Source organism: Pelmatolapia mariae, linkage group LG20 (genome assembly GCF_036321145.2).
Source record: "Pelmatolapia mariae isolate MD_Pm_ZW linkage group LG20, Pm_UMD_F_2, whole genome shotgun sequence".
Lineage (NCBI taxonomy): Eukaryota > Metazoa > Chordata > Actinopteri > Cichliformes > Cichlidae > Pelmatolapia > Pelmatolapia mariae.
Genome location: NC_086244.1, coordinates 13,801,150 through 13,823,656, shown reverse-complemented (window position 1 = coordinate 13,823,656; position 22,507 = coordinate 13,801,150). Strand labels below are relative to the sequence as shown.

The window sequence follows — 22,507 nt, the reverse complement described above, 5'->3', positions numbered from 1 at the left end:
CGGAAGATTTAAAAAAAAAAAAAAAAAAAAAAAAAGAGGGGGGGGGGGGGGGGGGGGGGGGGGGGAATAGAGACTGAAATGAAGACATGATGAGCAATATTGGAAGAAGGGTTCAGGTAAAAACCGACAATTTGTCCTAGAAGATTGTCACAATTAAAGGCATTGGTTGAGGAAAATTCTTGCCCATTTGGAGAAGGGTTCAGATCTCAAATACAAAGACTTTTAGTGTTAATCTGTTTGACCCGAGCTGCGATTTTGACATTGTAAAGTTAATCAATATTGAAGCAATTTCCCTAACTTTATTAGTCCTAATAAGTTGCATGTCATCTAGTTAAAGTAGTTAAGCAACTGCATGTCATGTTTTGCCTCATAATTCATTTTCATCAATTTCTATCAACAAAAACTTACCAAAAAGAAACATTTAAGCATTCAAGTAAAGATTTTCATAAAATCAACACTTTAAAAAAAATTTAAAAAAAAAAGCAGGACTAATTAATATTTCTCTAATAGCAATAATTGACATGACTATGTTAAAAACTGACACTCACAGAGAACTCACAATTATGCAGCATGGTACGGAGCTTTTTAGCCTCTTTCAGCTTTAGTTTTGGTTTTACGGCACGTTTACTACCCGGTTTGGTCTTGCTGCTCTGGCCAGCCCAAACAATTTCAACAAATGGCAGACAGGCAAAAAACAAAGACACAAACATTAAACAGCTACAAATCCAGTTTTATTTATGGAGGAGACTCAACCAAAGCTAAGAGGAAGGTGAACAATGGAGTAAAGAATTACAACTCCTGTCTACATGCGCTAGGTGTGTAATCTGGCTTCTGACTGCTAACATGCAAGGACTGCCACTCGATCTTCTGCCCTCTAGTGGCTAAACGATAGATTTCTGCTAAAACATCACTCGCTTTATGAATAAAAGGTGGGCCAGAGTAAACTAATAACCACACATTTACTTAGTTCGTTTTACTGAGGTTTCTCTTCCAACTATACTTTTAGACATAAGTGGCTTGTACATTATAACTATTTTACCCATACAAACAACGTCTGCATAATTTACAACCAAAATAAAAGATAACACCTGTAGAAAACATACACAATGCTGCAAACCAGCCTACAGAAAGACAGAATTTTCTGCCAAGTAACTGGGAGACATCAGAGTCAATGCTTCATATTATCAGCAAATTATTGTTGAACATCTAAAAATCAAATATACTGTAAGTAGCACTTAAATATGGCACTGAAATCAATTGTTGGCAAATGAATATGTTTAGCTGTCAAGAAAACTAAAGTAACAAATATTTACTTGAAAAAAATGTTATTTAACACACTGTCAGATTCAATTTGTGGTTAAAGTTTTAAGCTATATGCACTTGTTTCTTTGCTTGTTATAGTGTTATGTGTATGTATTTATTGTAACTTCTGCTGCCCTGTTGGCCAAGTCTCTCATGAAAGAGATTTTAATCTTAATGAGATGTTTACCTAAATGAATAAAGGAAAATGATAATATATATACTTCTTCCTAATGACCCATTTGTTAAGCCCTGGTCTTTGATTTGCTTTGAATGACAGCCTACAGTAAACCCAGCGCGCTACAGCTATAGTCCTCCACAAGTTGGAACAGCTTTGAACTTTCTCAGCTGGTTCACTGATGCACAAAAATCAACATTTATCAGCAGCCAATCTAATCTTTTTTTCCTCAATATTCTTTGATCACACAAGGTGTTATTTGATTTATGGAAAACTGTGAGCTGCACTTTAAACAAACGCACAAAAAAAAAAATCCCCCCCAAAAAAATATCACTGACTCGAAGATGAAATTGACATTTTAATATAGTGGATTTTGTAATTACCATCTAAATACATGCCACTGTAGTCGTGTTTCAGGTGTTAGGTCCTGGTGCAAAAACATAGGCTTTTCCTGTCCTCAGTGAGTTCAAAGGTTGTAAAAAAAAAAAAACTAAGCCAAAAAATTTAAAATAAATGCTAAACTGTAGCGGCTTCAAAAATACTTCACTTTTTACACGCTTTTGTTGGATTACATTTATATATTTCCTGATTAATCTAAAGTTAATAACACAGTGACAACATGTTTTTGCCCAATAAAAAAAAAGTTTTGGAAGAAAACCCATCTACTGAGTGCTTCTACCACAGGCTGAGACATCCAGTCATCTTTCAGCAAACCATGAATCAATGAACTAAAGAACAGAGCCATTACAATGCTGGAAAAGCTTCAGGGCAAATCACTGTTGGTTCTTAAGTGGCCAAGCCAAAATTTGAATCCATCAGAACATCTTTTGAGAGGCACAAAGAAGACACTTCCCATCCAATCTGATGACGCTAGATGCAGATTAGCTCGGATGAACTGGATAAACCACCCAAATCCAGGTTGAAGAGATTTAACCAAGACAACTCAAAGCTGAAATCAGTAAAACCAAAGTTTCTGGATTTTTTGTTTTTATGCTTTGAGCACAAAAATACTAAAACAATGAAAAAGTAAATCAATATAAAAGCAGCTTCTTGTACATGTAAATTAAAATAGATGAAGTAACACGGGAACGTGGGATTTAAAGAACAGAACAAAAACAGGACAACAGAAATAACTACATATGTCTCAAATGTACTGTAAAATAAATAACTGGTCAACATATAATCTAACATTAGTCATGGACAGAATTGGAGCCCAGAGCCATATTGGAGTTTCTCTGATTATCTGATGTAAAGATGTGAAAAAGTCTAAATCAAAAATCAGCTGCACTGAAGATCTCATGTCACCTGATAAAGCTAATTCTGCATTTTACTCCCATTCTATCCTGTTATTATTATTTTTGTGATTAGAAAGGATTTATTCAGAGAGCTTGGATGTTGATTTGTTGCTGTTTTTTTGTTTAGGACATGTTTTGCTCTCTGGAAAGACTACTTTATTTTGAGCTTTTTAAGTAAATGGTAGAACGTTACAATGACAATGTGCCTCCCAAACATCTAACAGCACAGCTGGACCATCTCCAACAAGGTCTGCCTGACTACAGTGGAATAATGCTTCAAAGGTCAAGGCAGTAGGTCACTTTGGAACAACACATCTATGCTGATAAACACTATTAAAATGATCAATATGCAATTTTTTTTCCTTTATTGCACATGTGTCATGCTATACCCATACAAGTCCTATAATAAAGATGGCATTCTTTCCAAAGGCCAACAATGGGCTGTGATTCCAAAAGATTTCTGTTTCTGTAGAAGTAAGGAAAACGGCCCTCTGTCTGCATGTCTGTCAACATTTTGCTACCGAGTTTATCAGGTCAGTTGCTCATTTCAGGTCACACCGTCTAAAACGTTAAGTTTATTTTGTATATTCTGGTCAATCTGAATGTCAGAAAGGAGGATTATCCAGGATATGCTCACTATGGCTTACTTTGGCTCCACTACATCTGGTTTCACAATGCCAAAATCACTCATTTTGAGGCTTCAAAACAAGTAGCTATGCCCATCTTTTATAGTGTTGATGGCATCAGCCATCTGAAAAAACTGTCTCTTAATTAATACTTTGGAAATGGAAACAAATATATAAAATCTAGCCAAAAAAAACTTTTCTAATGATATTAGGAATCCTTAGCAGACTAGGATATATCTAAACTTATCAAATGCTAATATTTGATATGAGAAGGTGGAAAATGCCAGTATTTGTGGTCTTCTACTTCAGTGAAAACCTCAAGTTTGCCATTTAAAAACAAACAAAAAAACTAAACAAAAAACCAGGTGATGTGGCTTAACAAAAAATAATAATAAACCCCTGCCCACCCCACAAAAAAAAAAAACTTTAAATGAAAAACGTTAACGTTGGTAGAACACTGAAAAAACAAACAAACAAAAAACACTGACAATGTGGGAGTGTTTAAATAGATTTTTTCTGATTGTGGTCAGAAAGTGAACGTTAAGAATCACCAACCAAGTAGGAGCCAGTAGGAACATGATACATCATCTGCTTGGATGGTGATCCCCACTCACTACCAAGCATTTTTAAAATGTTATTGATGTCACATGCTGTATGCTGTTTGGTTGTTTTTGTGTGGTAAATTTGTGTCTTCATTGTAAAAGAATGAAATATAATATATGGTCACAAACAATCGAGGTCAAATGCTATACCCTTTATTAAGTGTGCAACTTTCTATAATCTATATAAGACAATTCTACCTGTAAACAAAATTAGTGACAATGGAAAAAAGTACATGTTTTTGATACCATACTGCATGAGAGGGTACTATCTGATGTTACCTAGAGAAAGAAACAAAAGAAGCTAGCAGTGGGTGATTTTATTTTATGTTATGCTGCACTATAAATTTTTATTTTATTAACAAAAAGAAAAAGCATTTTGCATTTTTTAGCAAATGTCTGCCATGTCTAAACCTGACAAAAAAATGTAAAAATCAAAAAGTTACTAAATGTGGCTCATATGGGTACAGCATAGGACACTTTGTGAAATGGGGAGAAAAAACAATTATAAATAACAGAGGAATTAAACCATATCAGTCACACAATTTCTCACTGTGATCCAGGAGCAAACACTTTAGAAGAGGACCAATACTGATTAAAAACAAAGTTAAATCCCCCTCATTTTGCAGTCATAAATAGATAGATCAACATATAAAGAGTCCAAATTAAACTTTTACATGTGTCTTTTTGACTGTTTAGGTCCGTTAAATCATTCAAAGCACTTGCGAGCAGTTAAATTGGGAGCGTGCAGAGCCTATTCCCAGGGTGCATGTTTTTAACTAGGCACATTATGCATCTGACAGTGATGAAACTGTCCCCTCCTGTTTTAATTTCCTCCTAAAGGCAGACCAACAGAGACTGTATTACCGTAAGAGTCCATTAGAGGGGGATAGAGTTCTTTCATTGTCAGAATGACATTAGGGAGGACAAGTAAGCATAAAGGGAGGAAAAGAACCAAAATAGGAGAACATGGCTAAATGTTAGCTTTAAAGAGCACAGGGGTGATGAAACGATGAAGAGACATGCTATCAAAAATGACAAGGATAAAGTAAACAGAGGAAGGAATGTGGTGAGAAGAAGGACAGACGACAGAGCAGCACTGACTGGTTGTTGTCCTGTATCGCCTCTTCATCTAACATGCACATTTCTTAGCAATCGGCTGTGCATCACCAAGCTTTGTGGCCCCGTTCCCATTGGCGGGCTCGGCAGGGGGTTTGTCGACGCACTGCTCCATCCTCTTCATGACCAGGTCCAACAGCGTTAGAACCGCCTTGTCCACATCTGCTCCTGTCGCTGCACTCGTCTCAAAGTACGGGATCCTGCAAAGAACAAATCTGCAACTTAAACCAATGTTTTTCCAAATGCACCTCACTTGCTCACTTTACCTTACTTTGTATTTGTGTTATTTTCAACCATCATGAATTTAAAAAAAGATTTTTTTTTAAACTGGTCGAAAGGCTGAGGAAGATTTTGAAGTATAACCTGTGGACTATGCATTTTGCATTGAGTAAATTAATGAGCCAAAATAATGTGAATACTGAGTATACCAAGGATGTATTCAGTGATAAGTTCTTGTACTTGTAACCATATGGTAGAAAAGTGCAGGTGTGAAGACCGAAACAACTTTAAAGACCCGTCAATCTGCTAACTGTCTGAAACAGGACCAATCCAGAGAGACAGTGTCGTTCAGAAGCATCTGATCAACAGAACTTTACAGGAATAAATTCTAGGCTGGACAATAGAACTGCAGAAAGACTAGTTTGCAATTCTAGATATCTGCTCACTGTGATATGCATTAAAGAACTTGAAGTGTGTGCTTTACATATGATAATGTTTGGCTTATTGTCAGTTTATTATGGGCATTTGCGGGAGATGTCATGTGTTACTGTAAGTATGGTTAACAACTTCAGGTGGTTAACCAAAGCTGGAAAACACTTGAAGGCTTGAAGTGGTTAGCTTAACCATCTGTACGAGCACATTTAGGATCTGCAGTTTTTGCCATACTTGCATCAACAAAGCTTTTTAGGTTTACTCGTTTATGTCAGAACTTACTTGTATTACTTCCGTGAGCAAAACTTTGTGGGTTTTTACCTCATCTAACAGGAAGTCGTCTGTTGTTACAGAAAAACCATGTACCATCTATTCATAAACATGCAATGTTGATGATCATAATAATCCTAATAATAATTTTCTATAAAAGAAAATTATCAATGCTAACAAAATAAAGTATTTATATCAATCATACATGATGTACAAAAGTGAGTGTTGTTTTCGGCCAAAGCCCCACATGTTTCTGATCCACATTAATGTTATTGTAATGCAATAGAGCAGAACAGAGGTGTAAAACAGGTGGTTATTACAAGATATATATGAGATATGGAGTTATGCAACATCAAAAAATCACTATTATGTATTTGCTTTTCTTATACTCTATCACATCATATTTACATAATGTGTTCTAAAGCCTGTGAACTATTAATGTGGATCAGAGATCTGAAGCACATCAGAATAATTTCTGAACATTACAGTATGTTAATTTAAGTGTCAGATTTTAATTTAGGATTTTGTGCAAATTGTTTCTTGCCTGCACGTGGCTGAGAGATGCATACCTTCCTTTTACTTTTATAAATACCTGCAGCCATACCCGTAATGTAGGACAAAGTGTTTACAGTATTAGTAGCTTGAGGACACGTGGAGGGGTAAGGATCCAACTGTACAAGGTCAAGCATGGAAACAGTGTCAATTGAAATTTAAGTTAATGCAGTTTTTCTTCTAGATAAATAAACATAAACAGTATTTAGTGTGTGCATATAGACTTAAGTATAAGTGCAAGATATAGTTGTAATTGTAAATACCTTAAGTGTCCATTGATATGAAAACAGCTGCTTAGTTTCTACAAGACGTTAAGGAAACAACTTTATTTTTTAATTATAACCATCATGTTTTTAGGGTAATACTGAGGCCAGAAGCTCTTTTGTGAAAGTCAGACGAGAAGTTGCCACCGTGTGCTCTCAGATAAACAGTAACAAAAAAAAATAAAAAAAAATATCAATGTTCAACACCTGAAGTGGTCTTAATATCTATTAATACATACGGTTAATGTACATGACAAATAAACTTGCCCGTATTTTTCGGCCAGCTCCTTGGCCTGTCTCTCCTGAACCTCCCGCTGGTCGGCCAGATCCGCCTTGTTCCCTACCAAAACAATATCTGGGTTCTCACAGTAAGCATTCGCCTGTAGCTGGCCTGAAAATGAATACAGATTAAAAAGTAAATAAATAAATAAAAACTGTGATGTATCAGAGGAACTTCAAACAAACAGAAATGTTTTGTTATACTGCTATTTCATGCTTTCACAATACATTAGTCATCAGCCTTTTACATATTTTAACAGTGAGCTGAACATTGTTGGACTGAAATGTTTTGATAGCAGATTCTAGTAAACATACTCATCCAGTTTCTGACGTTGAGAAAGCTCTGCTGGCTGGTGAGATCGAACATCAGCAGGAACCCCATAGCATCCCTGAAGAAGGCCGTGGTCAAGCTGCGGAACCTGAAACACAAACAGTTTTAAAGAGTACAGATATGACAATGTGTATTTTTCAAAGGGTTTCTAAAAACGTCTTAATTGTATTATACTGCACAACATCCCGAATGTGCAAGCCACCCAATCACATTAACTGCTAGCCTTACGAACAGACGAGGCTAGAATTGATGTGTCCACAGATGCAGTTCTTCTAACAGCCACAAGAAGGTGCTGCAGAAAAAAAAATAGACAATCCTACAATAACTACGTAAACCCAACGTGTGAAACCTGAATTGATTGATTTAAAAATGTTTGGGTACATCATGTTTTTAATTGAGAGCAAATGCCATTTTTCATACCAGGCTGTAAACATGCCTTCAATTTAATGACGAGCTAGGCATTTTAACATGTCTGTTTAAACTTAGGGCTATTAAAAATGCAGTTTGTTGCACTTCCATGCTTCATTTTCCAGCACAGGACGTCACACTTGCCCAAATTAAACTCTCAGAATAGATATTTTACTAATGTCTGTCAAAAGATTTTAAAAAAAGACCTTTGCTGCTCTATATCTGGAGATTGCTGGCTGTCACCAGGTGAAACTGGTCACAAAGACAGTGCTGCACTGAAAACCTTGCACACTGCTAGGAGATTGCCTTAGTCACCCGTAGTGTGCACGGAGGACACCAATGCTTCCATTTTCCACTGCAAGCTGTAGTGTTTTTGTTTTTTTTTTTTTAAAAAGTGTGACACAAATCAGAAGCCCCATTTCATACCAAACACACATTTCGAAAAGGTGCAACTTTTACTTTGAAGGGTAAACACTTACAACCGGTTGGGGAATACACATTTTTTTTCCCTGGTAATGGCTGGTTGCCACATGGTCATGGATTGTTCTCTGGGGGTCTAAACATGACATTCTAACATTTTGCAATATCAGTGTTTAAGCTGAAAATCTGTAGTCACCAACCATTTCCAAAAATCTGTTATTCAGATGAATAATTGTATGAAACCTTCTTGCACAAAACAGAAACATTGATTTCAATTTTATCAATATCAGCTTATAACTTTGTTATAAGTAAAATATATGAGCTGTAATTTCACCTGTGTTTAAGCACTAAATACAGAAAAACAATAGATGTGTGCCATGTCCGTTTCTACCCACACTAGTTAGTAATGGGACTCCCCCAGTTGAAGTGCATATTCTGAGACATGCTTGTGCTTCTGGGTGTGACAACAGCAAGTGTGTAAACATTACTTATGAGCAATATTTAATATGCAAACAATCAGAATGAAGCAGCAGATATCAGAGGTGTCTCCACCGCAGCCTGCTTACAGGTGGAATAATGACTTTAACCACTTGAATAAATGATCATGCGGAATCTGTTTCGTTGCACTGGGCAGAATAAATGCAATTAAAATTATGTAACTAACACTGACTCATCCTGCGGTGAGTCATCGGGCTTTTATAAACAGATTCAACAGATCGAGGTCGGGACCAATTAAAGACCACACACGCATGACTGACACATGCAGCCATAAATACTGGTCTGTTGTTTCTCTATCTAGACTTCAGAAATAAACTTTACTACTCTACAATCATAAACTTTTTAAAAATGTTTTTCATTGTACCATTTATCTGTTTTGATATCGTCCCTGGTGATTTCATTTTGGCATTATTGCATTTTCTTTTGGTTAGCTTCAACCAATCAGTAATGACTGACCAATCAATTGGAAGTCAATTCCTTGGGTCAACTGTGCAATGACAGCTAAAACTGTAGTTTGTTGCACCTCAAGTCTACACACCATCTAACCCCAGTGGGATGTCCACAGTTGCAAAACTGGCCCTAAAGGTCAGCTGTATGACTGCATCAGTTTCATCAATGCTTGTTACTACTGCTTCATGATTAAAGCTTGGGTAGGCATGTTTTTTTGTGTTACAGAGTAACAGGCAGAGGACTTTAAGACAAAAACTTTAAGCACTGGTGAGAGGGATTTAGAAAAAGGGCGTTTTTTTTATTACTTTTTTTGTTTACCATACTTTAACACATATTTAAAGCCTTGATGCCATCCATCAGCCCCACCCGGCATTTATGACCTGTAGAATCACGGAGAGTCTTAAGCCCACAATCCACGATGCCATCAGTGATGTGTGAACTGACTAACTGTTAGGAAAAAGACTTTGTCCTAATGGGATAAGTGGCCTACCTTTCCTGTCCAGCTGTGTCCCAGAGCTGAAGGTGAACCTTGAAGGTTTTACCCGTGGTCGTCCCATTGGGGTTAGACGCTGTGTAGACCTGAGGAGAAAGAAACCGCACAATTTTAAATGAGATGGCCATTTATGAAGAAAAATCTTTTATACCTGGTGTATATTACAAGACTTTCAATTAAAAACAAACAAACAAACAAACAAAGACATTTAAATCAGTCCACCCAAAACTGACCATTACAACTGTCAACCTTCCTCAACCTTGAAAAGTAAGTATCTCTATAAGGTGATTACACCTTTGTTTTGGGCTAGGAAAACAGCCATAGAGTAAGATTGTTCACTTGATAACCGTAAACTTCTTCCTCATGATACTGTGTAGAGTTAGATGAGTCAAAGTTACTAATCTACAGTGGTGTGAAAAAGTCTTTGCCCCCTTCCTGATTTCCTCTTTTTTTATTACTTTTTTGCAAAACTGATATTCTCCTTCGGGATGTTTGGTAGACATCTGAAGTCATGGTTCCATTTACTGCAGCAAGTCTTCTAGGACCTGAGGCAGCAAAATGCCCCCATCACACTACCACCACCATATTTTACTGTCTTACTGACTTTCCAAAGAGTATTTTTCCAAAGGTCTTGGGGATCATCAGGATGTTTTCTGGCAAATTTGAGAAGAGCCTTTATTTTTTGGATGTTGTTCTGGGGTCTTTTGTTACCTTTTGGATGAGTTGTCGCTGCTGTCTTGGAGTAATTTTGGTCGGCCGGCCACTCCTGCAAAGGTGTGCTACCGTTTCATGTTTTCGCGATTTGTGGATAATGGCTCTCACTGCGGTTTGCTGGAGTCCCCCAGCTTTAGAAATGGCTTTAACCTTTCCCAGAGTGAGAGATCTCAATTACTTTGTTGTTCATTTGTTCCTGAATTTCTTTGAAACGCGGCATGACATCTGTCTTTTGAGGATGCTGAGGATTTTGATGGTCCACTTTGTCAGGCAGGGTCAAGGTTTAAAGGATTTATTGATTGAGAACAAGTGTGGCAGTAATCAGGCCTGGGTGTGGCTAGAGAAATTAAACTCAGCTTTCCAAAGATGTGATACACCACAGTTAGTTTATGTTACAAAATACATAATATAAATACAATGAAATAAAAAACATTAGTTTAACTTTGGGATCTTTTCATTTGTATTTGAAGAACTATTCACCACCTTACATACCCCGCCTCCATTTATTCACCTCACCCCTGCTTCAGTGAATATTTCAACAGGTATGATGAAAACTCATGTGGACAGTGATCCTGACTGGGTAATGATGAAAACTTGTTTGCAGCAGCTGGCTGGTTATGTTCCTGTCACCACAGGAAGCTTCAGGCATCATTCACACCTCTGATTCTCCCTAATGTGACACACTGTCACATTTTCTGACACCCTTTTTAGACTGAGTTTATACAGATCATGTTTGAAACAGTTATATTTGACTTTATGGTGTTCTTTCATTTTTCAAGGTGATAACTGACCTTCAGCTCAGATGGGGTGACATGAAAAGACATGCACTCTGATCGAGGAAGTCTATTTGGATAACAGACACGTCAAAGTATTTTTTTTCTTTACACTGTGGAAAGTTATCAAGGTACTATTTATTGAACCTACTTCTTATAAAGTCGTGAGCTAAACACCAGAAATATAGTGCATGGTGCTGTACCTTTGTTTAACAGCATAGTGTTGCTTTGCTGTCATACTGACTAGCCTGCTCCAATAAATGCATTGAAATTAAAGAATGATGACCGTTTTGTTGTGTGTGTGTGTGTGTGTGTGTGTGTGTGTGTGTGTGTGTGTGTTTTTTAAATTACATGGCTTAAATCCATCTAGCCATAGTCAAGAACACGTAGTGCCAGATTCAGTTGTAGTTCTCATTCAACTTGTCACATGCTGACGCAGGAGCAGCACATTTTAGCTCACTAGGTATCCCATTGGCACGATTTTACAACATGCCCTAACCCTAACCATTCAGAGGATGGATAAGAATGGCCAGACTGCTCCAAGTTCACCGGAAGACAACAGTAACTCAAATAATAACTAGTTACAAACAAAGTACACAGAAGAGCATCTCTGAGCACTCAATACAAGTCATATTTGCCTGGTGTAATGAATCTCAATTTCTGCTGTGACATTTCATTTTTCATATCATCTCAAACTGGTTTCTTGAACATGATGAGAGAGCCCTGTATTCAAATGAACTCCAAAGTCACCAGAATTCAATCCAATAGAGCACCTTTGGGGTTTAGCAGAAAATGAGATTCACAACACCAGACAAGTCGAAATGAAGCTAAAGTCTATAAATAGCCATACCACACAGGGGTCAACCTTATGTCTTCTGGCTGAAAGATGTGCGATTATACTACCGAAAAGCCACATTCCTCCTTACATCGACAGTTTCTAGTCTTCATTTGTTTGTTAATTTTACCCTGACTAAAATAATCCAAACACTTACATTCAAATTTTAAATTTATTTTAATCAGTTTAATTTAAGGCCTATGAAAGATGCGCTGAACAGTGGCTACTATGGTTACAAGTCAGATTTCTGAGATAATAATCGAGCACTAAAACGGTCGGTAATGTGAGTTTCATAATGACTAGTACCCTGCTAGTTTTGTAATGCATATTAGAGGCCAGAAGAATCAAAAAGATGTGGGTCATAATGAGCCGCTTCCTCTTGGTATGAGCACCGAAGCACAGTTTACCAGAAGTGTTCACTAAATTGTCTGTCTGGGAGTCACGAAACTTTCATTTACAAACTCTGGTTAAATGTCTCATGGGATGAGCAAACTGATCCACATTCAGCTTTCAGACCTCATGAGAACTCTGAGGAAGTACAGCTGCGAACTACAGCTGTGATCACACATTTGTCTGCTTCTGTCTAATTCTCAGATAGAACGGTTTGAAAACAAGGTGTGACCTTTAAACACATGCACGCACACACACACACACATGTCTGGTTTGCTATCCTCGTGGGGACATCCCATTGACATAATGCTTTCCCTAGCCCCTTACCCTAACCCTAACCATTAAAAATGAATGCCTAACCCTAACCCTTACCCTAAACCTAACCATAACCTAATTGTAACCCTGACAGTAAAACCGCATTTTGAGTGTGAAAATTGCTTTCAACCCCAAGGGGACCTGGATTTTGGTCCCCACGGTGCAGAAAGTCCCCACCAGGATAGTAAAAGTCAGATTTTGGTCCCCACCAGGATAGTACGAACCCGTACACACACACACACACACACACACACACACACACACACACAGAAACATAGACAGACGAACACACTGAAGGTGATGAAACAATAATCAATCCTATGAGTCATCCGGAGAGGTGGGATTAAAGCAGCATTGTCTGTATTTCAGACCTGCGAAGGCAGCAGGGCACCAAAGTGACCAAACTAAGCTTCGCCCACTCTCTGATTCAGATAAGAGCATTCACAGTGAGATATTTGCACGTACTCATTCCGATGGGCAAGTATAGAAACTTTTATCAAGTCTCAGGTGAAGTTTAAAGTGGAACTCTACACAGAATCAAGTATGAAACTCTCAAAGTTTATAAAAGGATTTTAATACAACAAATTTCTGGAATATAGCATGAGTGATTGGTCCTGTGGCATTAAAAGAGAAACAACAACAACACAGGAATAAACTCATTAAAAAAAAATTAAAAAAAATGTCTTCTGCCTCTAGAGCAACAAGGAGCTCTGCAACCTGTCATTCATCATTTACCCAAAACAACATCTCCTTCACTGTCTGTCCAAACATGGCAATAAATTGCTCTGTCTCATCAGCCATCTTTCAAGCCTAAAACAATTTTAATAAGACTGTCAACTTGTCAAGACATGTCACCGTCATATTTCTCGGGGTCCATGAGTGTCAGCTCTGGAGAAAAGCATCTTATTTAGAATTGTCACCACATTCTGTCACTATAACGTTACTGGTTCTGTCAGTATGTGTGGTGTAAGGATCAACTTGTACCAAGTACTTTAAGCGCAGAAGTAAACTAGCTCTTAACATTAGCAGAACGTGATCACAGAGGGCTTTTTTCTAACAACAGTTTTACAAGACAGCTATTAAGTGGATTAAAATAATATAATTTTGCAAATTAGATTGGGGAATCAGGTGGTCCGGAAATTAAACGGATAGTCCTCAGCCACGTTAGCAGCTCTCTGAGGCTGTAGTTGAACATAGTGATGATTTAAACTAAACACCAGCCTTAATGATTGCTAATGCTAATGATGCTAATGATGAACAGCCGTTTACAATGAACCTCCTCACTTAAGGGTTTAACTATACTATTATGTGCTAATAAATAACAGTATTCAAACAAAAGTAAAACTTGCTGATCAAACCATTTTTGCAATATTACAATATGTTAATTGTGATAGGTCTTATTAAGCAAATATTGCTATTCCTAGTGCCATATCTATGAAAGACCTTAAAGAAGATCTATTACGCTTTGCATAATTTTCTGTTCAAACTAATCCTTTGCTATACGGCCTCAGAAGTTTTATTTTCTGTATGAAACAAACTGTTTTAGCCATTTTTCCCTAACTTTAAGCCAGCTTTTTTTTCTTATTGGCTGCCTCTTAAAAATAGAAGGCAAGAACAGGAAGTAGGTTGGGCATCTATGCTTACAACCAGAGAGTGTTCCCGTCACTGTTAAGGATCCTTAGACCCAGCCTATTCATTATGTCCTCTGTGGTGGACAAAAAACTGAAAGATTCTTTTTTTTCTGGGTTCGCATTATTTAAAAGTTTGCTCACGTTTTAACTGTAGATCATTGGTTACCGACTGGTTTGAGAAGTCAAACTGTGAATCTGTTTTCAAGCTGTGCATTTTTGCATTCTTGTTGTTTTGAAGACCAGAGCAAGGACTGTGTCTGACTGTGAAAAAGCCTCACACCACAAACTCAAAGAAGGGCTGTTTGTCAACCACGAGGTAGGCCCACCATGTATAACCCCAGGTTTTCAGTCTAAATGATCATTATATTATGTTCAATAAGACCCGAAATCGATTGATCGATTAACACCATAAACTTAACACCATATACAACCAGACTTATTTGTTCAACCAGATGACTCATCTGGTGGTTATCAGAAGGAATGCAGGTTTAAAGCACACTGGCTACATGTTTCATGTCTGCCTGAATGAACTTCTATTAGAAACCACTACTGCAACTCGGCACATGGTAGAGTAAAAAGAAAAAGAGAAAAAAAACCCAAAAATGTATATGATAACATAACCATCCCTACCCAATTAGCTCCTGAACCTTTGTCTGCTGACAGCTGATAATCTCTCATAGTGCCCTTTGTTATCTGGCAGCATATGTTTTATAGCTATCAGATGAGTGCATCACCCAAACACCCTGCCCAGCGCATCCTAGAAAGTCCCCAAGCCACCTGAGCCTCCAGCAGGTGCATCAGGGTCACTTGATCCAGCCCTCACATAACTATCAAAAAGGAAGCTTAGTTTTAAAAGTAAAGAGGACATCTCCCCAAACTTGGGCTCAATTTTTGGAAACTAACAAGCACAAGTAAGCCCCCACTCTGAGAGCTAAATGCTTTATTTGGAAAGCCTTCATTTATAAATACCACAGCAATTATGTTAGACGCTAACTAGTTAACGACCATCTTTTCACGGGTAATTTATTCCGGGTCATTTATTCCCGGCTGGATCTGACCCAAGTTTGTTTTCCTTGCATAAGTTAAAATAACATGACTGTAGAGTGACTCAGCTCAGCAGCCACTGTGGGAGAAAAGCAGCAGAAAACCTGGGCTTGACCTGACCCGCTGTTTGTTCTTTGATAACTAAAAGCTCTGGACAAATGAAACTGTAACTATGGTAACCAAAGTGGCTGCTAACTTGAGATGAAGATGAATTAAATGTTGTGTAAAACTACACAATCAAAAAGAAACTTCTGCAAGCTACACACAGGGCGCACATTTGTTCGTAAGAATAATAAAAGGTAAGAACTCACCACTCTCTTTTCCCTGAAGTCGATGCCGACTGTGGTGATGAACTTGGGGTTGAACTTGTTGTCTGTATATCTGTACAGGAACGTGGTCTTCCCCACGCCGGAGTCCCCCAGGGCAAGGAGCTTTATAAGGAAGTCATAATCCCCATCAGTCATAGTGATGACCGCAATAAACCTGCAGAAAACAGACAGTCACACGATTACGCACAGACCCACACAAATCCCAAGGTTTCAGCTTCCATGGGTATTCAGTTTGTCTGTGATAAAAACCAAGCCAGAAAAAAGGACATAAGCGAGAAACAAGAAAGCCAACAGATAAGCTGAGGAACAGAACAAGGAGATGGCAGTACAACCACACACACATGCAAACACCAACTGTCATGTTGAATTATGGTGGTGGGGATCATGGGACTGTCCAGACCAGAATATGGCTTTCTGGGAAAATAGTAACTTTGTGTGAGAACATAGCTAAGTGGGAAAATATTTAAGAAAAAAAGAAATGGTTTAAGAGTGCAAAAAATAGAAGAAAAAAAAAAGGCAAGCACACACTTTATATATTTTACAGACTATTTTCATTTAATGCAGTTTTAGCTAAAAACAGTCAGTGAGTTTGCTGTCAATTAAACGGGAGTTAAGCATGTCAAAACCAGTGGCACCACAATACAAACCTTTGTAAGGAACCCTTTGGCGTTGCATTTAAATAATTTAAATAAGGATTTTGAAGATGCTGCTGACAGGCAGGAGGCAGATGACAAAGAAAAAAATCATGGACATATAGTAAAGGACGACATGCAGAGAGTTGGTGTGACAGCGGAGGATGCTGCGATAGAGTGACGTGGATGCAGATGGTCGAGTGTGGCAAACCCTAAAGGAACCAGGCAAAAGAAGAAGACAATATCTTTCAACATACAGGCTTAATTTTAAGGAGGGACATAATTAACCTTTTCTAAACCAAACCAGTCACAAAGACCAAGTAAAACAAAGTATTGTTCACTTACCCAAAATGGTAAGTGAACAAAACTCTATATTGGACAAGCTTTGACCAGTGTTGGTGTCATAAATAAATAAAAACACTACAAATTAATCGTTATTTTTTAATGATTTTTTTAATGAATTTAATGCACTATGCAATACTTATTTATCCCCTGGTGAAAGTAATTAGTCATACCATTCGTTATTTGGCTTTTTTATTACTTCATAACATTACCTAACATGCATCGTCACATGATTATCAGTAGACAATATAAACCTGAGTGCTTGAAAAGAAGGTGACGAGACTTCTTTTTGGTTTGTAAAGAGGTTTTCATCACCCCTCCAAAAGAGGCCTCTCCAGTTCTAAAAACCTGCAGTGGACACTACGGTGTTCAACTCTGTTTCAATTCAGCTCTTTTTATAACTTCACATTTCTTTGAGGCTGTCTGACCAACAACAGCACAGAGAGCCCACAGACTGACTGTACCTCATATTCGTCTCGTATTTTTTGCACTGCCTCCATTAACAACAACAGTAAAAGTAGAAAAATGCAGAAACTGGAATGGTTAGAAACAATTGCTGCAACGGTGCAAGCTCTGGCTGCTTGTTTGGGTTTGACAGACAAATTGCTTATTGAACCTTCACTGTCTATGCAGATGTTTGCAAATAGCCAATGTCATACTGGCAGCAGTGATTAGTTTGTCCTTTAGTTTGCACCCATCACACTTTTGTCTTTTAGTAACATAAACATGAAAGTAATGTCAAAATCTACACTAATTAAATGCCTGGCCAATTCACCACTACATGGCTTCCTGGAGGATAATACTGTACTTTAGCAACAGCAGTCAAGCTTTTAGATTGGCTGTTGGCACAGTGACTGCTATTGTTACCTCACTTGACTCAAGGCTTCTGAAGCTTTAGCCATAACATGTTAAATGAGTTGCTTTCTGTGGATTTTGATGTTTTGTTTTTTAAACCAATTGTTGTTGGTTTCAAATTATGTTCCCAGGACATTGATAAGGGCATCCCTCAAGGATTGATATCCGACCAACTACTTTGTACAGTGAACATAAATATTTATTTTCCAAGTGGACTGTAATGTTTTGGTTTTTTTGGGTTTTTTTATCTGCTCAAAAGCCACTTTGAAGCCCCACCATAAACCAGGAACTTCAATATTTCCAAAGTTCCAGTTTGGTCTGGTCATCCAGCATCATAAACACTTGTGAATTTAGCTTGCATAGCAAAATGTCCTACAAAAAAAAAGAAAAAAGATTATTTCACAATCCTATACCAAAAGTCTTCATCTATTTCATATTATTACGACACCCTGTGAACTACTGAACACTCTATAAATGTGTTTTTCATGTGAAATTCCTAATTGTGTAAATCATTCAGGTACATAGTGTATTGTAGTCTAGTGTCTGTCTGCCTCATGGCTAAATGTGGCATATTTAGAGAGAAGATCATAAGACTAAGATTTAGTCAGCTGAGAAGAAGCATGGAAAAAATTCTGCTTTATTATAGTGAGGGCAGTGATTTTAGGAAGTCAAATCTCCTCACAATAACCTCACTGTACCTCAGAGAGACAGTACAATGAGAATCAAGAGTAACATATTTATAACAGACTAAAGATGGTACACTGCCACTTAACCTGGATAGTGAATTTAATGAGCATCCACTTCCTTCTTTAACCTAATCACAGTTAGTGCTTCCCAAAAAGTTGATTCTCTTCATCTGGATTTAGCGTTTTCAGTGAGTATGCATCGAGGCAGTTAGCCATTTCCAGTCAGTTACAATAAAAAGGTGGGGGTGTAAATCTTTGTAAAGCTGTACAATATTTCTTTACATTTAACATTCATTCAAATGCATTTTATATTCCTTCTCATACAGTGGTGATGAGAGAAGTTCATTGATATGTCAATAGCTGAAAACTCAGTCTACACAGTAAATATTATCTTCTAAACTTCTCTCTGGCCACCTCCTCCAGCTTTTCCAGAGGACACAGACATGCCATCCGAGAGACATAATCTCCCTAGTTTTTCTTAGGTCTACCCCAGGACCACCTCCTGGTAGGACAAGACCAAAGGCAGTGCCCAGGAAGGGGTCCTGGTCAGATCCCTGAACCACCCTAAACCTTCAAATCAATATAGAGGAATAGCAGCTCTCCTCCAACTCCCTCCTCACCTCATCTCCAAGACTCCACACATCCCTCAGAAGCAGCTTATTTTCACTGGCTGTGTCGACAATTTCTAACTGTCAGCCTGTATCCAGAGCTTATGACTGAGGATGAGGGTAGGAACTTTGTCCGATAAAATGACTCAGCTTTCTTTACTACAACAGATCTGTATCTCACATCACTGGAGAAATCACACCAATCCATCTGTAAATCTCCCACTCCATTTGCTTTTTTATTATTGATGTAAATACGATTTACTTATTTTTTTTCAGTTAGGTGAAACTAATTCGATGAAATTGCTCTGCTCACCAAAGAACAGAAATATATATAAGTTGATTCTGTTCATCTGGACGTAGCGTTTTGTGGGAGAAACGTTTCGTCACTCATCCAAGTGACTTCTTCAGTCTCAGCTGACTGCAGGTTTCCCCAATCTTATAAACAGTACATTTGCATAATGACTGAAACCAGCCCACTGAAGGAACAATGGGCTGGGAGGTCAGTTCCTTAATCTTAATTATGCAAATTCTCATGACCATTGATCAACAACCACTGACCAAAACCCACTGATCAAAGACCACTGATCAATGGCCATGAGTACCATTCACAGAGAGTTGGGGAATGGCTGCAATCACAGCATTGTAAGATGGCGAAAGATGTACCCTTAGGCCCCCTCCTCGATTCAGAGGAGGAACTGACCTCCCAGCCCATTGTTCCTTCAGTGGGCTGGTTTCAGTCATTATGCAAATGTACTGTTTATAAGATTGGGGAAACCTGCAGTCAGCTGAGACTGAAGAAGTCACTTGGATGAGTGATGAAATGTTTCTCCCACAAAACGCTACGTCCAGATGAACAGAATCAACTTTTTGGAGATTTACTTTCCTGGATGATTGAGAATGCATCAAGAAGAAATATATATACCAACAACAAGAGATACTGGTTTCCTGCTGTTCACATTCTGGCACTGGAGAACATTCCATCTTCATAACAAGCAAAACCATAAAAGACAGAGACATTATAAATGCATGAACAAAAAAAAAATCAAAAAAAAAAAAAAAAAATCACACAGAATAGAAATGGCTATAAAGAGAGGAGAAATGAGAGCTTCTGCAAAGAGACGAGATGACATGTGTTTGTATGAGGACACATCGTCAGTGTTACTATCAAAAGGTCCATCAGGAAGTAGTGCTTTGCTCCTCCCTCTCTGTTATCCTTCATATCTTACTGATAACAGACTGCTTTCATTCTGACTCTGATGCACAAACACACGCAGCTGCATAAACTAAGAGCTCTTTAGTTTGTGGTTACGGGTAGTCTTAAGACCACATTAACATATACTCTATGCTGAATATTTTAAGCTCCTAACATGAAGCACTGCTCCATACTGTTCCTAATGTAACAGCACACTTTTTGCATTTATAATTATCAGAAGACATCCTCCATGGTGTTTAAACGGTGAGAAATGAAACTTTATCAATCTGAAGCTAAAGAGTCTTGCTTCATAACTTTATCTTTACAACATGTGATCTGCCTTCAGAGCACTGAGGAGGAACAGATCAGAACACTGACTTCCTGTTCTGGAAAAAACAGCCAGCATTTCTGACAATCTGATAAATGTGTGAAGAAAAGTCACACTGACTGATTTTCTTTTCTAACTTTCTTTCCTGAATAATGCCAGCCAGGCAAACAAGTCAAAATCTGCAGAGCTAAATGTTTCCTTATCATCAGGGAACAAACTTTACCAGCAACCTGTGCCATGTGACTTAGATGTTGATTTGGATGTATAAAAACAGCAAACCAAATGTTTTGAATATTTATTTTTCCAAATATTGAGAATATGATTATTTACTACAGTTTATCATTAACTGTAGGAACATCGTGCATTTACTGAGCTTTAAAAAAATGCCTTTGAACAGGGGATTTTCTTAACCTTTAAAAAGACATTCAAGAAATTAGTTGTAGGTGGTTTCAGATACAGGGTCATATAGTAAGTAGGTGGTGCAACCACTGGGTTCTGCACTGCTTCCATCACGGCAACGGTAAATTTTTCCAAGTACACTATGTCCTAAACATAAGCCGTGGATACCCTTGCATATAAGATTGCATATCACATCAGATTCACTTTGAAAGGCAACACCAATCACATAGACAATACTGAAGAGCATTCCCATAGAGCTGAGACGGGCTCAGTAATCAAATCTTATATAGTAGTAATGATTAAATGCATTATTTATCCTCTTGGCTCCCCATCACTGTAATTAAGTATGTAATGGATTCACAATGTGGCCTAACAAAGTATCATATCCATCTATTGTCACAATGCTGCTCATACAGTCAGGGGAATCTACACTTGTACAGTGAGACATAAATCCCTCTGGCAGACCCGGGGTGTAATTTTCACCATTCACTGCTGTGCTGCTCTTAACACTCGCTGACTTATTACACTGTACATTTAATGTGCAGGACAGAAAAAGAAGGTGGTGAAGTCTAGACTGTGCATGTATTAAAACAACATTTGGAGGTGAAATTTCAAACCTGCCGACCTTAATAAGGTAGCATCACTGAATAAAAACATGTAAATCTCCCATAAACGACATAATGTAAGACAAAGGCTCTGCTTTGCTCTTTGGCCTACTTGCATAAAATCCTGCGTGTTCTTTTGATCAGGTCCTGAGCCTGTAGCAGTATGTACATAATCAGTTTGGTGGAGTTTTTCCTGTGGAACAGCTCCAACATTACCATTTACAATCACTTATTAAGTTAAATGTATACCTCTTTATCCTTACAATGCTTTGCAATGCCTTATAAGCATTCCCTGGGTCTTGCAAATTAAGATTACTTTACTCATCATGAGCCATAGAGGTTTCAGGTCACAGCAAAGCAAATTTCAGCTAAATTTTGACCTTACTGCAGTGACCGCAAATCTTTCTGACAATTCATTTCAGTACAAGTCCAGAAAACAAGTATATTCTTAATTGCACACAAGGAAGATGTTTAACTGACATTGGTAGAGGCAGTGAGTCCTTTGGAGGTCCTGGATGAGAACACCAAATGGCTTATTGGAACCACACTTCACATCATTCCAGTGTTTCCAACACATAGGTGGATAGGCAGTCCAGATACACTGAGCATTTTATTTATTTATTTATTTTTTTAATCTGTCCTAGACAACATAATCTATTTACCACTGGAAAGTTTTCTCACTCTTATTTTGAAAGTTGCCGCTAACCAACATGCTCCAGTCTTTCCTGTCTCAGGTTTCCCTTCACACAGGCTAGTCACTCAGCCTGGATTGGACAGACAAATCGACCCTGATCGACGTCATACAAACTGTATTGTTTTGGAGTTTACATGGCGGTGATTTAGGTCTTGTAGGCCTGTTTGATGATGGCAAAAATCATAGTCAGAGAGAGATAATCATTTAACATGATTACAGGCAGAATTTTAAAAAAAGAAATTCACTGAACTCTTAAAAAGAAAAAAAAAAGATGAAACTCGTGTTTTAAATTATGGGGCATTTCCTTGAGCTTTAATTAGAATTCATGAATAAAATAATTAAATATCAACTGAAGGAACCCTTCCATAGCCTGGTGGGACTAAATTTATAGTCTTAGACAGGGG

The 22,507-nt window shown here is 37.9% G+C and overlaps 1 protein-coding gene across 2 annotated transcripts in view; it reads right to left on the bottom strand.

Annotated features, from left to right (window-relative positions):
- Nucleotides 1-65: 65 nt before the first annotated feature.
- Nucleotides 66-22,507, bottom strand: part of rab27b (RAB27B, member RAS oncogene family) — a 71,023-nt gene continuing 48,581 nt past the window's right edge. For both annotated transcript variants that reach the window (XM_063464334.1, XM_063464332.1), the window contains exons 2-6: nucleotides 15,745-15,916; nucleotides 9,729-9,817; nucleotides 7,447-7,550; nucleotides 7,120-7,243; nucleotides 66-5,316 (exon numbers count right to left, since the gene is read on the bottom strand). In XM_063464334.1, the coding sequence (XP_063320404.1) occupies nucleotides 5,130-5,316; nucleotides 7,120-7,243; nucleotides 7,447-7,550; nucleotides 9,729-9,817; nucleotides 15,745-15,897 (657 nt within the window). In that variant the 5' untranslated portion in view covers nucleotides 15,898-15,916 and the 3' untranslated portion in view covers nucleotides 66-5,129. The remainder of the gene's footprint in view (nucleotides 5,317-7,119; nucleotides 7,244-7,446; nucleotides 7,551-9,728; nucleotides 9,818-15,744; nucleotides 15,917-22,507) is intronic.